General features: G+C 47.8%; 1 protein-coding gene across 1 annotated transcript in view; it reads right to left on the bottom strand.

Moving 5' to 3' along the window:
* Window positions 1–13,879, bottom strand: part of TRPM8 (transient receptor potential cation channel subfamily M member 8) — a 90,556-nt gene that overhangs the window by 26,017 nt on the left and 50,660 nt on the right. Inside the window, exons 16-20 of the mRNA XM_027117662.1 lie at window positions 13,291–13,507; window positions 7,207–7,298; window positions 5,414–5,555; window positions 4,140–4,311; window positions 1,389–1,566 (exon numbers count right to left, since the gene is read on the bottom strand). Coding sequence (XP_026973463.1) covers window positions 1,389–1,566; window positions 4,140–4,311; window positions 5,414–5,555; window positions 7,207–7,298; window positions 13,291–13,507 — 801 coding nt within the window. The remainder of the gene's footprint in view (window positions 1–1,388; window positions 1,567–4,139; window positions 4,312–5,413; window positions 5,556–7,206; window positions 7,299–13,290; window positions 13,508–13,879) is intronic.

The raw sequence follows: 13,879 nt of genomic DNA on the forward strand, positions 1-13,879 counted from the left end.
TCTCAGCTTTTCTTTTTAAGGGCTGCATAACGTTCCATGGTATGGATACGACATGCTTTGCTTTACCATCCCTTTATTGATAGGCATCAAACAATGATCTAATAAATGTTTTTTGCCTCGATATCTTTAGGAAAGATTCCCAGACATGAAGGAGTTGGGCCAAAGGTTTGCATATTTTTTAATAGCTATTTTCAGATCACTTTCCCAAAATTGGGAGACAATTCACATTCCCAGAGCAGTGCCCATTTCCCAGCATCATCTCCAGCACTTCTTATGATGTCTCTTCACCTGATGGATCCTAAACCAACACCTCCTTGTTGGTTTCAGCTGACCTTTCCCACCCATGAGGTTGAGCCCCTTCCCCTACAGCTAGTGGCCATTTGAATTTCTCTGAATTGCATTCCTCTGCCCATTTTCTACTGGCTCATCTCTCTCTCACCGATTTGCAGGAGCTCTTTCTATAGTAAGAATGAGAAGCCTTTGTTCACCTTAGGCAAACATTGCCCCCAGTCTATCATTTATCACATGACTTCATCTGAGGTATCCTGTTTAACGAAATTAAATGTGTTTTTCTTGTCCTTCACAGTTTCTCAGTTTCTGGTTTCAACTATGGTTTTTCTTTCACTCCAAAGTTTAACAGGTAATTTTTTTTAATTTGTATTTTGTTTCTAAACTGCTTGCCTGTCTATGCCAGGATTCATGTACCCAGAATAACCTCACATCAACAGCATAAAATTAAGGTACCCCCAACTGTACCCACCACATGGGGTTCTTTGAAACGCTCCTAAGAAAGACAAAGGGGCAAGATAAACATGATTTTCTAAATGGATTACAGAGAATGGCCAAAAGCAAAAAAGATGTGTCAGTCGCCATCGTGTTCTCACGCCAACCTCATTAGACTTGAGCCCCAAAGGACGGTTGCTCTCCTGACTCTGCTCTCTTGATTTGTACTTAAACTAAATATTTTAAAGCAGCAGCTAACTAAAAGCTGAGTCCCTTAAGCCCTAGAATCCATCCCACGGAGTCCACAGAAAATGAGAACCTGGGAGCCGAGCTGAGCCACAGTCATTGCCAGGCCAGCATCTCGGCGCTCCGGGGACGTTGCTAAATGGACACTAAACGTGCAGTCTGAACGTGCTGGAGGGGGTTACAGGCACCTGTCTTTGGGGTCCAAAAACTTAGTTACAGCTTATAGGACTCGCTATATCTTCATATAGTCCCTTCAAGACCTCTCCCCGCCCCAGACCACCAATCCCCTATCAGAAGACCTCTATCATAAGCTCCTCGAGGGTGGACCTTTGCTGCCTCACTCCCGATTCCCCCAGCCCCGCCTGGCACGGGGCCCGGCCCGGCGCAGACCCCCAGCCGGCGCATGGCCAAGCACATACCCGAACATGGCGACCAGCAGGTTGACCAGCAGGATGTTGGTGGAGAGCATGTAGATGCACACCAGGGGGATGGTGATCCACTCGGGGAAGCGGGGCAAGTTGTGCTCGTCCAGCTCCACGCACAGGGGCTTGGACTCATTCCCCGTGAAGGTGCAGTGGGAGAAGTCGTACGTGGTACCTGAGGATACAACAACAGACAGGCGATGTGAGGACCCTCTGGAGGGGGCAGCGCTAAGGCACCACAAAGGTGTGATGATCATGCAACGTGCTGGGCATTGTTCCAAGGCACTCTATCGTGGGTAAGCCTCAGAATCAGGCGTCCATCTACTCACTAAGTATTGACTGAATAGTAGTGCATTGAAATAATGCCATTTGCAGCAATAGGGATGGACCTAGAGATTGTCATACTGAGTGAAGTAAGTTAAAAAGAGAAAGACAAATATCATATGATATTGCTTATACTTGGAACCAAAAAATAACGGTACAAATGAACTTATTTACAAAACAGAAATAAAGTCACAGATGTAGAAAACAAACTTATGGTTACCAGAGGGAAATGGAGGAATACCTTAGGACTGACATATACACACTACTATATATAAAATAGTTAACTAATAAGGACCTACTGTATACCACAGAGAACTCTACTCAATACTATGTAATGACCAATCTAAAAAAGAGTGAACATACGTATAACTGATTTACTTTACTGTACACCTGAAACTAACACAACACTGTAAATCAACTAGACTTCAATAAAAAATTTTTAAGTATTTATTGAGCAGCTACTATAAGCCAGGACTTCACTAGGATGGAAGATAAAAAGGAAGGCAAGGTAAACATGGTCTTTGCCCTCAGGGAGCTTCCAACCTCTTTGGAAGAATAGGCAGATGACTGATCACACAAGTTGAACATTTCAGCCCCTGAGAAGTGCTAAGAAGGACACGTACAGTGTGCTCCGTGGGCACAAACTGAGGCACCTCATCTGAGAACGGTTCCACAGGAAGGAAGCGTCTCTGAACTGAGGACAGAAGGATGAGTAGGAGCCAGCTAAATGAATGGGGAGAGATGGGGTGCCCAGAGCATCTGGAGAGGGAACAGCACGTGCAAAGGCCCTGTGGTAGGGGGACTGGAAAGGTCTGTTGAAATGAGAGAACAGGATGTGCAGTTAGCATGTTAACATTTTTATCTTTATACTAAAAGCAACGGATAGCCGTTAGACTGCTTGACGCAGAGGTGTGACACATCAGATTCTCTTTATTCAAGGATCCCTCTGGCTGCAGCACAGATCGCAAGGAGCCAGAGGGAGACGTGAGGAGGTTCTGCCTAAGAGCCACGTGGGAAGGGGATGAGGATGGCTTAGGGTAGCGGTGGTGGAGATGGTAAAAAGTGGCTGGATTTCAAAGACCTTTAGGGGATAAAATCAACAAAACTAGCTGATGAACTGGCGGTGGGGGAGGAAGTCATAGGAGGCGTCAAGGACGTGACATCGAGGCTTCTGCTTTGCACATCTGTGCGACCGGTGGTGACAGATCCTAGAATGGGGACTTGCAGAAGCTCTGAGTCTGGAAGGGAGGATGGAGAGGTGTGTCTGGGAATCTCAGAGAAGGCAATGGACGTGAGTGGCTGGCCCTCTGGGAGTCGCTCCGGGCTACAGACCCTCATCTGAGCGTGTGAGTTTGAGTTTAGTCCTGCCGGTCGGTGAGACGCCCAGCAGAAAAGTCGGTGCTACACCCATTTTTACCTGCAATGGAGCTGAGAGGCAGAGACGCCAAGCTGCGTCCCAGGGCACACAGCACACACGTGGCTGGACCAGGATTTGAACCCCACCTGCCACTGGCTCTTTAGGTTAGTTACTGTGAGCTGTCCCTCACAGGACTAAAACCACGGACACGTAAGGTTGCCGTGAGGACAACACACACTCCCTTTTATGTTAAATGGTAAGTACAGTGTGCAGACGGGAAATCACAACAACAAGGTGCCTTCCCATCATTGCACGGAAAAGAGCTGTTTCTAAGGTCTTGGAAGAGGCTGCAGCAAAAGAGGCCAGAAGGACCACACGAGGCCACGGAGCTAATTGAGGAAACACCAAGGAGCTGCGAAACAAGAGCACAGGGCCAGGCAAACATCGGGGTGGGTTTCCCGTGGCAGGCACAACATGACAAGCTCAGGCTACTGTCAGCATCACAGAGATGCTTTAGACAGTTTATCCAAAACGCACACCAGTTCGCACATGCCCGACACTTTCCTTATGTCAACTGGGTGTGGCCAAACCCATGCCATCTCTGCCACCATTAACCTGCCTCCGAAAGACAGCCGGCAGAAGGCTAATGCTGGAAGTTTAAATTCCAGGTTGCAGTGCAACATTTTTCAATATTGCACTTTTTGAAATAAATGAGCACCCCGTCACTGTTGTATAGGACAGACTCGCAACACTCGTTTCTAAACCAGTGAGGCTCCTTGCTTTCATCGGCCACGTTGCTGTTGGAAATATGAGAAACACTCCTTTTAAAAAGGTTTAAAAATTGCAGGCTGACATGTTGGGAACAAGCTTACAAGGTGAACGTAAGATCCCGCTCAGGAGAAAGAAATGGCTTTGAGGGTTAGCGTCCCCTGCCTGGTGTTGGCCAGATCCCAGCCGCCTCTGCTCCTAAGACAGTCCCCAGGGTCAGAGTGGGGAGCCTCAGAGGCTGGTTCTAGAAGCATCTGCCGCCTCCCAGCTGTCCCCCGCCCAGGCCACGTCAGGCTTACTGTCCACGTCGCTGGGCACTTGGCCGAACATGGCCAGGTAGGGCTCATAGATGACCGAGCGGAAGATCCACCTCCAGCGATGCTCATTCTGCCTGAGGATCCCTTGCCTGGCCACGCCGAAGGCCACCATCCACACGGCAAAGAGGAACAGGAAGAAGAACACGTCTATCAGCTGTCACGGGAGGACACGAGAGTGGAGTCAGGACTGCACCAGGGCGGCTTGTCCACTCCGCTGACCACGGAGAAGGACAGAGGCCCCTGGACCCTGGAACCTAAGGTGCCCAGCATTTGATCACTGATTTTTAAAAATGGCCATCATCACCCTTGGGTCTCGGGGCATCTCCTTCCCGGCACTAAAACTGACGGATGCATCTTTCCTTGCAGGTCCCCAAACCAGCGCAGCAGCAGAGACTTTCTGAATGAGACCAGCCTGGGAGCAGAAGAGGGATCCAACTCTGGACCCCCCTCCTCCTCTCCAGCTCACTTTCTGCAGACCCCTAAGCTACTGCCTTAGTTTTTTTTTTTTTTTCTTAAGGAAAATAAAAGCTCTCCTTTTTAGACAAGAAGGCACCGTTTTATCTTTTTTAATGTTTTGCACACATAGCATGACTTCATGGTGACTTGATGCCCCAGATATGCTTTGAATTAAAACCACAAACTCAAGAAGCTCAGCATTGGAAAGGAACCTCCAGATGAGCTCATCCAAACGCCCATCTGATTTAAAGACAGAAACACGGGAGGTTTGGGTCACGTGGAAAACAAGCTGAGAGAAGCAACATCGTCAGTGTGTATCTTTCTGTTATTTGTCCCCATGGAACGGGGCTGGCAGTGCTTTCCCGAAGTCTGTATCGCATGGTTGTAAGATTAAAGTTCCAGTCCACGCTATGCTTCTAGCTCACTGCATGTCTCTAGACAAACCTATTAACCTTCTTGAACCTGACTGTCCACATCTGTAAAAGGGGTATAAAAGTCCTTCTCCCGCCTAGGCTCCTAGTGAGTTGTTAAGACTCAAGTGAAAGCACTTGGAAACATGTAAAATCTAGAGATCTTTCTTAGCAACGCACTGAGTCACACTGTTTGCTCCTAACAGCCATCTTTTGTTAAATTTTAACCTGGAAGAGGGGTCCCTGATGAAGACACATCAAGAAAGTAAACCCTACTGATTGTGAAATGCAGCCATCACTCTATGCACAAAAGCCTCCTCTCAACGATGAAAGGAACGCTGGATGCAGTTAGAAGAAGGACAACTAACTACAAATATTCTTCATTCTTACCATCCTCTGCAACATGATAATCTTGGGTCCTAAATTCCTGCTGACCGTGAAAATGTGAATCAACCTGAGCGTGAATATAATGTAATCCAGGCAAAAAATCACTCGTCCGGCGTACAGCGAGGTTTTGTTAGAAGGGTAAAGCCTGTGGAAAGAAGAGGAAAGGAGCTGTGAGATGCTGACAAAAGATTTCAAAGTTTCGCTTTTTATCATTTTTATTTATTTCTGCATTTTACTTTCCTAATTTTTTTAAATTTTATTGAAGTACAGTTGATTTACAATCAAAGTTTCGCTTTTAAAAATAACCAAACGTGAAGAAACAGCCAAAAGCCTGGGAACTGAGAGTAAGTGGAAATAGACCAGGGACATCACCGGCCCATCAGCCACGGAAAACCAAAGGCCACGTCTACTGCCCTCGTGGACTCCAGGAGAGGCAGGACACTTTAGTCCTTCATCCCAAATACTCCTGCAGGACCCAGTCCCGACATCGCTAACTTCCTGGCTCACGGGCCTCTACGATGACCCCGGCCACTTGGGACTTGACCCTGCCAGGTTCCCCCCAGTGAAACTTACCTCGTTTGCACCAGATCATCTGATTAGCTAACCACCTGCTGGCGTGTTCATTGAAAGCCATATGTGCTTTCTAACTGGAATGCTCTAGCAATCACATCCAACCGTGATTCAAATGCTGGGCCTTTGAAAGAGACCTACTGTATAGCACAGGAAACTCTGCTCAATGTTATGTGGCAGCCTGGATGGGAGGGGAGTTTGGGGGAGAATGGATACATGTATATGTATGGCTGCGTCGGTCTGCTGGGCGCCTGAAACTATCACAACATTGTTAATCGGCTATACTCCAATATAAAATAAAAAACTTAAAAAAATAATGCTGGGCCTTTAACCCAAGCAGAAAGGGAGGGTTTTTTTTGGAGGAGGAAATTGAGCTCTTACCCCGTTCATACTGTAGAGCGAGCACTCACTGTAAAGCATCTCATTCTGGGGAGGTGTGAATATTAATGGTCAGGCTTCTCTGCTCCAACAGACCACGAGCTTCACCTTGAAGCTATTTGGGAAAGGCGGGCCGGAAAGGAGCGTGGCTGGACAAGGTGGGCCAAGGTTTGTATGCACCCCAATTTCCCTATCACGAGGCGTCATGCCGCTTTTTGCCTTCAACCGTACTTTTCAACTGGTTTTGCTAATCCTCAGGGATTGAGGAGCTCTTGTAGCTGGGAGGGCAGTCTCCAGAACCAACATTGAAGTTGAAGTGAAGTGTATGTTAGAAGATGGTATGGCCCCAAACGAAAACACTGTGTCATATTTAACACCCTCATCATTCTCTCCTCGATTTCTAATTCTCTCCCCAAATTCTATAAGCACAAAGAGAAAAACCATGAAGAACACTTTTTCAATTACAGGTCACCAGGACGGGGGAAGAGAGGAGACCCAGCTTTATGCCAACCAAGCTGTGTCTCTAAGAGGCAGAGACAATGGGCGTTTGTAATAATCTCTAAATGGGGGCGGGGAGGGCACATGGCAACAGGGCAGCCCCAGCCTGGCTCAGCCTCGGGCCATGTGATGGGAAGAACCGGCACCGTTGCAGTAAGAAAACATTTTTTAAAAGGAATAGCAGCTTCTTTTCTGAATGGAATTCCAGAGATAGGTTATATTCATAAAATAACGGGACCATAGTTCATCCTCTCTCTCTTATCTTGGGCTTGAAACGTCTTTCCTCCGCCTTTCCACCCAAGAGAATCCCAAAACACCTGAAACTTGAAAACGTGGTGAGGACTACTTACCGAAATACGATCCCTGCTATGAAATAAAAGAGCCCAAGCGTATCCATGATGTTCCACAGGTCGGTAAAATAATTCACCCCATTCATGTACCACTGCAGCACAGAGAGGGACAGAGAGAGGATACAGCAGCTTGGAAACATCAACTGCTTCCAGATTTATTCTTGCTCACAAATTTCTTTCCATATCCTTTTTGAGCCCATGATGCGCCAAGTACGCCCCGCAATTGCCCTGTGCTGTTCCAGGGGGATTGGAAAGTAGGTTGCATGCTTGCTGTGCTGTTATTCATGTGTTGCTAACAAAGTCAAGATAAAAAGACTCGTGGATCCCAACTGTTTTTAAAGAGAAACCTGCAGAGAGTAAGTACAACCTGTGTGGGCAAAGGTGGAACGCCCCTCCCCATGGCTGCCACGTACAGTGGTGTAGGCTGTGCACTGCACAACTCTAGAGGGTGTTATCCATACTGCCGTCATCACAGATTTGTGTGTTTACTGTAAAAATTTTCTGGCACATGGCAATAAAGCATCTTATTAAAGAAACTTTTTTAAAAGTTTTAAAAACTTTTTTGCTTTCTGCACACAGGTGCTATGTGTGGCAGCTAGGAGGACAGACATGGCCACAGAAATGACCGACAGGAGGAGCGTGCCACAAATCGAGAGTGATCCTTCCATCATGATTTGTATATATCGGTCATGATTTCTCAGAAGAAAGCATGTCAGGAAAACACTGAAAGAGGGATAAGATTAACCATTAGAAGGCTGCATCTGGACAGCCTCTCTGGCAATGCATACGCTGGATTTGAGGGATTCCAGGGTGGTCATCTAACCCTTTCATTCATCCATCCACTCAAAACATATTTACTGAGAATCCATGGGATTGCAAACACCTGTGCTGGGCTCCTGGGACACAGAGACATCATCGGATTGGGGGTGATGTCGACACTCAAGGAATCTACTGGCCCACAGCAAAGACAGACGTTAAACATGTTTAAAATGAAACGTGATAAGGGTCGGAGGGGAGGTAAGATCAAAGGTCCAAGTGAGCTCAGATAGGGAAACCACCAGACTTGTGCACGGCAGGAAAACAACAGCAAAGATGTGTCATCAAAGGAACGTGCACTTTTCAAATCTACTAAATGAATCACCAACATGGGTCCACCTGCTGTTAAGATATCTTACTTCCTATTCTGCACGTGAAACCAAGGCCTAAGAAAAAGCAGCAAAGGAACTTGCCCTTAGGCAGAAAGCCAGCAAGTGATGGGTCTTAGGGCTCTGAAATGTGGTTTCCTCTCTCCAGCATCACCCTGCTTCTTTAGAACCCCCCCACACACACACACAGAGATCCCACAATCTTAGACTTGGATTTAAGAAACATCATCGGTTTCTTAACAAGTATTTCTTTTCACTCATTTATAAATGCATACAGCAATTTTAGTGGACAAAGGGGTGAGGGTGTTATGAAATACCCCCAAATACTTGGTACCAAGTACCAAGGAAATGTTAAAATCCCCCAGGTGTGAGCAGCCCAATTTGACCATGTTCTCCTGTGGGATGGCTGAACTCCTGGGCTCAGAAATCCAGTCAGGATTCCTAGCTGCCCATTTGGGTGGTCCCAGTGAAACTGATCACCACCCACCAAGAGCCATTTGCAAGATGACGGTAGTTGGGACAAGCTCTACCTGCCACCTGCTTCCCTCTTTGAAACCCTGGCCTGAGAGGCAGGTAGGCACAGGGCAACAGGGCAGCCCCAGCCTGGCTCAGCCTCGGGCCACATGACAGGAAGAACCGTAAGTAGATCCAGTCTGAGGTTGGGAAGCACGGTTGCAGTAAGAAGACATTTTTAAAAAGGAATAGTCGCCTCTTTTCTGAATGGAATGCCAGCGATTGGCTATATTCATAAAATACCGGGAGCGTATGTCATCCTCTCTCTCAGGATTTGGGGATTCAAGGGCCTCAAGACTGAACATGCTCTCCATGAAGGGCCACTGGGACTTACCTCACTTTAAATAAACATTCACAGTCTGTTTAATAGACCTAAGAGCTATTTAGCAACTATGTTTGCACTTATTGATTGCCTTGGTGAAAAATTCCAATTAACATAGCAACCTCTGTCTCCTGGGCAAGGGGACACAGGGAGACACTGACAAGCATGCATTTGACACCCAGACACTATCTGAAGCAGGTAACATCCTGCCTGGTTTTGCTTTTTGCTAACAAATGTGAATTAGGTTAATTAAGACAGTACCAGGCCGGCAGAGCTGATTGAGGAAACCAACCACAATGAAGGATTCCAAAGGCCTGAGTCTGCAGACCCGAAAGGGAAACAGCGACCCCAAGTGTCAGAGTCCTGTAATGACAGGAATCAGCAAGGCTGTGCTGTGGAGATGGGGCTCACAGACCACACAGGCAGAGCTGCTCCCTGCCAGCAGGGGTGGCCTTGACTCCACGCTCCTGACCTTAAGCACAGGCACGTCCCTCACCATCGCCTTAATATGCAGGACTGCTGAATTCAAACTGCCCCTGACGCAGACATACAGAATGGACTTGAGGACACGGGGAGGGGGAAGGGGCTGGGACGAAGTGAGAGAGTGGCATGGACATATATGCCCTACCAAATGTAAAATAGCTAGCTAGTGGGAAGCAGCCACACAGCACAGGGAGATCAGCTCTGTGCTTTGTGAGCACCTAGAGGGGTGGGATAGGGAGGGTGGGAGGGAGGGAGACGCAAGAGGGAAGAGATATGGGGATATATGTATATGTATACCTGATTCACTTTGTTATACAGCAGAAACTAACACTACATTGTAAAGCAATTATATTCCAATAAAAATGTTAAAAAAACACTGCCCCTTCAAAAATAACTTTTACAAAGAAACAGAGGACACACTTGGACAAAGCTACACATCGCTAATACCACCCATTATGAAGGTAGAACAGCTGGGACTCAGCCAGACCCTGTGGGCATCACATCAGGCCTGGCGAGTAACTGGGAAGCACATCAGAAACCCAGAACCTCCCCCTGAGGCTCTACAAACGACGTTTGGACTCTGTGACTTTCATGCAGCCGGGAGGCAGGGTCAGGAACGGGAGGAGGAGAGAAATGCTGGGAGCGTGAGTGAGGGGCAGCCAGCAGCAGGAAAAGAACTTTACTTTTTACCAACCATTCCAAGAAGCTGCCAACAGCACCCTCTGCTCAAAAGGGTACGTCTGAGCCCCCCTGCCAGCTTCCTCCCCACGTGCCCGGGGCTGGCTTCACGGTTCCCCGCTTACTCTCAGTCACAGCACATCTCTGGGGTTGAATCAGGAAGACCCCGCCTTGTCAATTTGGTTTTTAAAAAAAGATACACGCACTTGCCAGAAACGTGACAACGCCCGCTCCTGTGCTAGGCCCCGAGGATCAAATGTGAATAAGAAACAAACATCTGCGTGAAGTCATTTCCATGCCACCCAATTCTGGGCAAGAGCAGAGTATGTGTGAGGAGCTGGAACGCCCCAGTGAAGCTGGTGCCGGACGAGAGGGGCAAGGCTTGCAGGTAGGACACCCTGTCCTCTTGCTCCCCTCGGTAACTTCATGGTTATATGTAGGTCAAGTCATTATGCTGTATACCTTGAAAGTATACAGTGCTATATGTCAATAATATCTCGATAAGCTGAAAAAAATAACCACTTGCAGTAGGAAACATGCCCATTTAAGGATGGGGAACCAGAGGTCAAAGAAATTAAGTAAGTTACTACCATGCTATTTGCAGTTCCTGCTGGTTTTTCCCTTTCTCTCTCTGTCTCTCTCTCTCTGTCTCTGTCTCTCTCTGTCTCTCTGTCTCTCTCTCTCTCTCCATTTATTTGTGCTCATGACTTATTTGCCCCACTGGGCCTCGCCGTCCACAGAGGATAAGAGGTCTGCTGGTCTCTCAAACAGGATGAGACGCAGGGCTTTCCCCCTGCAGTCAGACAAACCCCTCCAAACTCACCCTTTCATCCTCTTCCTCTGCAAAAGCCAAACTTTCTCTTTCATGTGCCTTTGAAAGGTGGTCAACCACGCCCGGGAGCACAGCAAAGGAAGGGAGTCAGGGCCCCAGCACCCGACTGGTCTAGGAGGGAACACGTGCGACCCCGTGCAGTGCCAGCTCCCGTGACAACGTAACTCGGGAGCTTCCTAATTTAAAAGCTCTTGGTTAACTTTCTCACAATGGCCAGGGCCCATTCCCGTTTTAAATGCTGACTCTCCTTCCACCTTTCTCTGCTTCTCTCCAGGAGGATATTTTCACACCCTGACTGCTGATACACAGAAGTCCAAAAAAAAGAGAGAGAACTAGCAAGTAAAAGAAGGTCTCTGAGACTATATGGAAGGGGCTGTGGGTTGAATTGCATCCCCTCCAGATTCATACATTGAAGTCCTACCCCCCAGCACATCAGGATGTGATCTTGTTTGGAAGTAGGGTCCTTGCAGATGTAATTAGTTAAGATGAGGTCATACTGGAGCAGGATGGGCCCCTGATCCAATGTGATTAGTGTCCTTATGACAAGGGGAGATTTGGACAGAGACATGCACACAGGGAGCATTTGGTGTGAGCATGAGGTCAGGGATTGAGCAATGCATCTACAGCCAAGGGACAGCAGAGATGGCCAGCAAATCTCCAGAAACTGGGGACGGGCCTGGAACAGGTTCTCCCTCACATCCTCAGAAGGAACCAACCTTGCCCACAGCTTGATCTCAGACTTCTGGCTTTCAGAACAATGAGATGATGAACTTGTGTTGTTTAAGCCGCCCAGCTGGTGGTGCTTCATCATGGCAGCCCTAGTCCTAGCCCTAGTGAGCTAATACAGAAGTGCCCTGGACTGAACTGTGACCACTTGAGCCAATGCCTGGGGCACCCATGAGGCTGATCTGAAGTCACAGAAACCCTCTGCACGTCAGCAGGACCAGGTCCTGGGGGAGATTTGCTGGTAGACAGAAAGCCTGATAATCTTGCATGCTCAACACACTTCTACCTGTACTCCATCTCCAGCCTGCATCTGCACCTCCCACCTACTAGGCAAGCAAAGGCAGATCCAGGGCACTGGTACCAGGACTCCTGCCACCCCTTGTGCCCATGGCAGACACTTCTAATTCATTAAGATGTTCTCCCGCTGAAAATAGAGGCTCAGAATCTTTCTCAACCCAGGGCTCCTAGAAGCCACAAAAAAAAAAAAAAGAATCTATTAGAGTTAGCATGATAGTCAAAACAATTTAGGAATCCTATTCCAGGCAGCAACTCTGTGGGGTCCAGAACAGCATCCTTTGCCCCTCCAAATATCTGGTATCACTTGGCACAGTACCTTGTACACTGTGAGCACCTAGGCCATACGTGTTGAATGGATATGTTTTTCGGTTTGGGCTCATATGGGACAAGAGTGACAGCAACAGCAGTTCTCAAATATTTTGTAAACTACCATCTTAAAAGGATTTTCTGGGATGACTTTTCATGATGGTTTAGGGACAGCACTGACCTCCACCATCAACATTTATTCATTCAACAATTATTAACTGAGCACCTGCTACGTGCCAGGCCTGGGCTAAGTTCAGATTAAGGGTGGGAAGAGGATGCCAAACAATGCAGATCCCAAGAAACTAGAGAAAACACCATGAATAAATGACATGAACTCCCTGAAATTCACAAGGACGAATATGAATTTCCGACATTGTCAATCTGACATGCTGGGCATTGAGATGCTCTTAGCTGGAAAGTCCTTCCAATTCCCCTGCCACTCATGGTGCTGCCTACCCCAGTGACAGTAATGACAGGATCACAAATGGCTCCTGATGATGTGAGTGGGTTTAAAAGTCCAAGGTCAACCTGCTCTTTGAACACATTCCCGAGTAATTCATCTCCACCAATTAACATTAATTAGAGAGCAAAGCTTGGGCTTGGGGCTAGGAGATCTCATGGAAGAGCGTCTTCATGTTCATGGGTGGCCACCAAATGAGAACATCTATTTGGGGGAAATAATGACTTTGGAACTTGAGGAGCAACTTCTGCTCCCCTTTGGCATTAGGAAGATGCCGCTCACTGAGGAAAGGAGGGGGGGCCCCACATCGGGGCTGACCTACCTGTCTCACTTCATCACAGAACAGGACAAAGACCAGCGCGTAGAGGACCAGCTCCGGGGGTTGCGGCACAGGGTGGAAATCCATGAGCAGCACGTAGGCAAAGAGCAGGAGGAAGGCGATATAGAAGACCACGTTCCAGGAGAAGACCACAAACGGGGAGGTGAAGAAGGCCACGTAGTACCACAGGAGCTTCCTGTGCTTGTCGAGGGGCTTCTTCCTGGACCGAGGAGGGACAGCACTGTCACCATCCTGGCCAACATCACTGCACGGGCTACACCTCTCCTCTGAACACCGATGAACATAGACCCACAGCTGGGCCAGGGACAGGTGGTGTCCAAATTGGGCTCTAAGTTTGACCCAGCCAAAATTCAGCCTCGGCATTTCACCAAATTCTGCCTCAGATATTGAAGACATGAGCCCACTTCTACCTCTTTGAAATCAAACCTGGGGGAAACCCACGGAGATCCCAGACCTAAAGTGCAGGGACTAGAGTGAACATTGTAATTTCCAGGCCTTGTGATCCTTTGCACAAGAGCACACACACACAGATGCTTGTACACACACAGATGCATGTACACACACAGATGCA

The sequence above is a fragment of the Aethalodelphis obliquidens genome, unplaced genomic scaffold (assembly GCF_003676395.1).
Source record: "Aethalodelphis obliquidens isolate GAN/ISIS:26980383/991018 unplaced genomic scaffold, ASM367639v1 scaffold2, whole genome shotgun sequence".
NCBI lineage: Eukaryota > Metazoa > Chordata > Mammalia > Artiodactyla > Delphinidae > Aethalodelphis > Aethalodelphis obliquidens.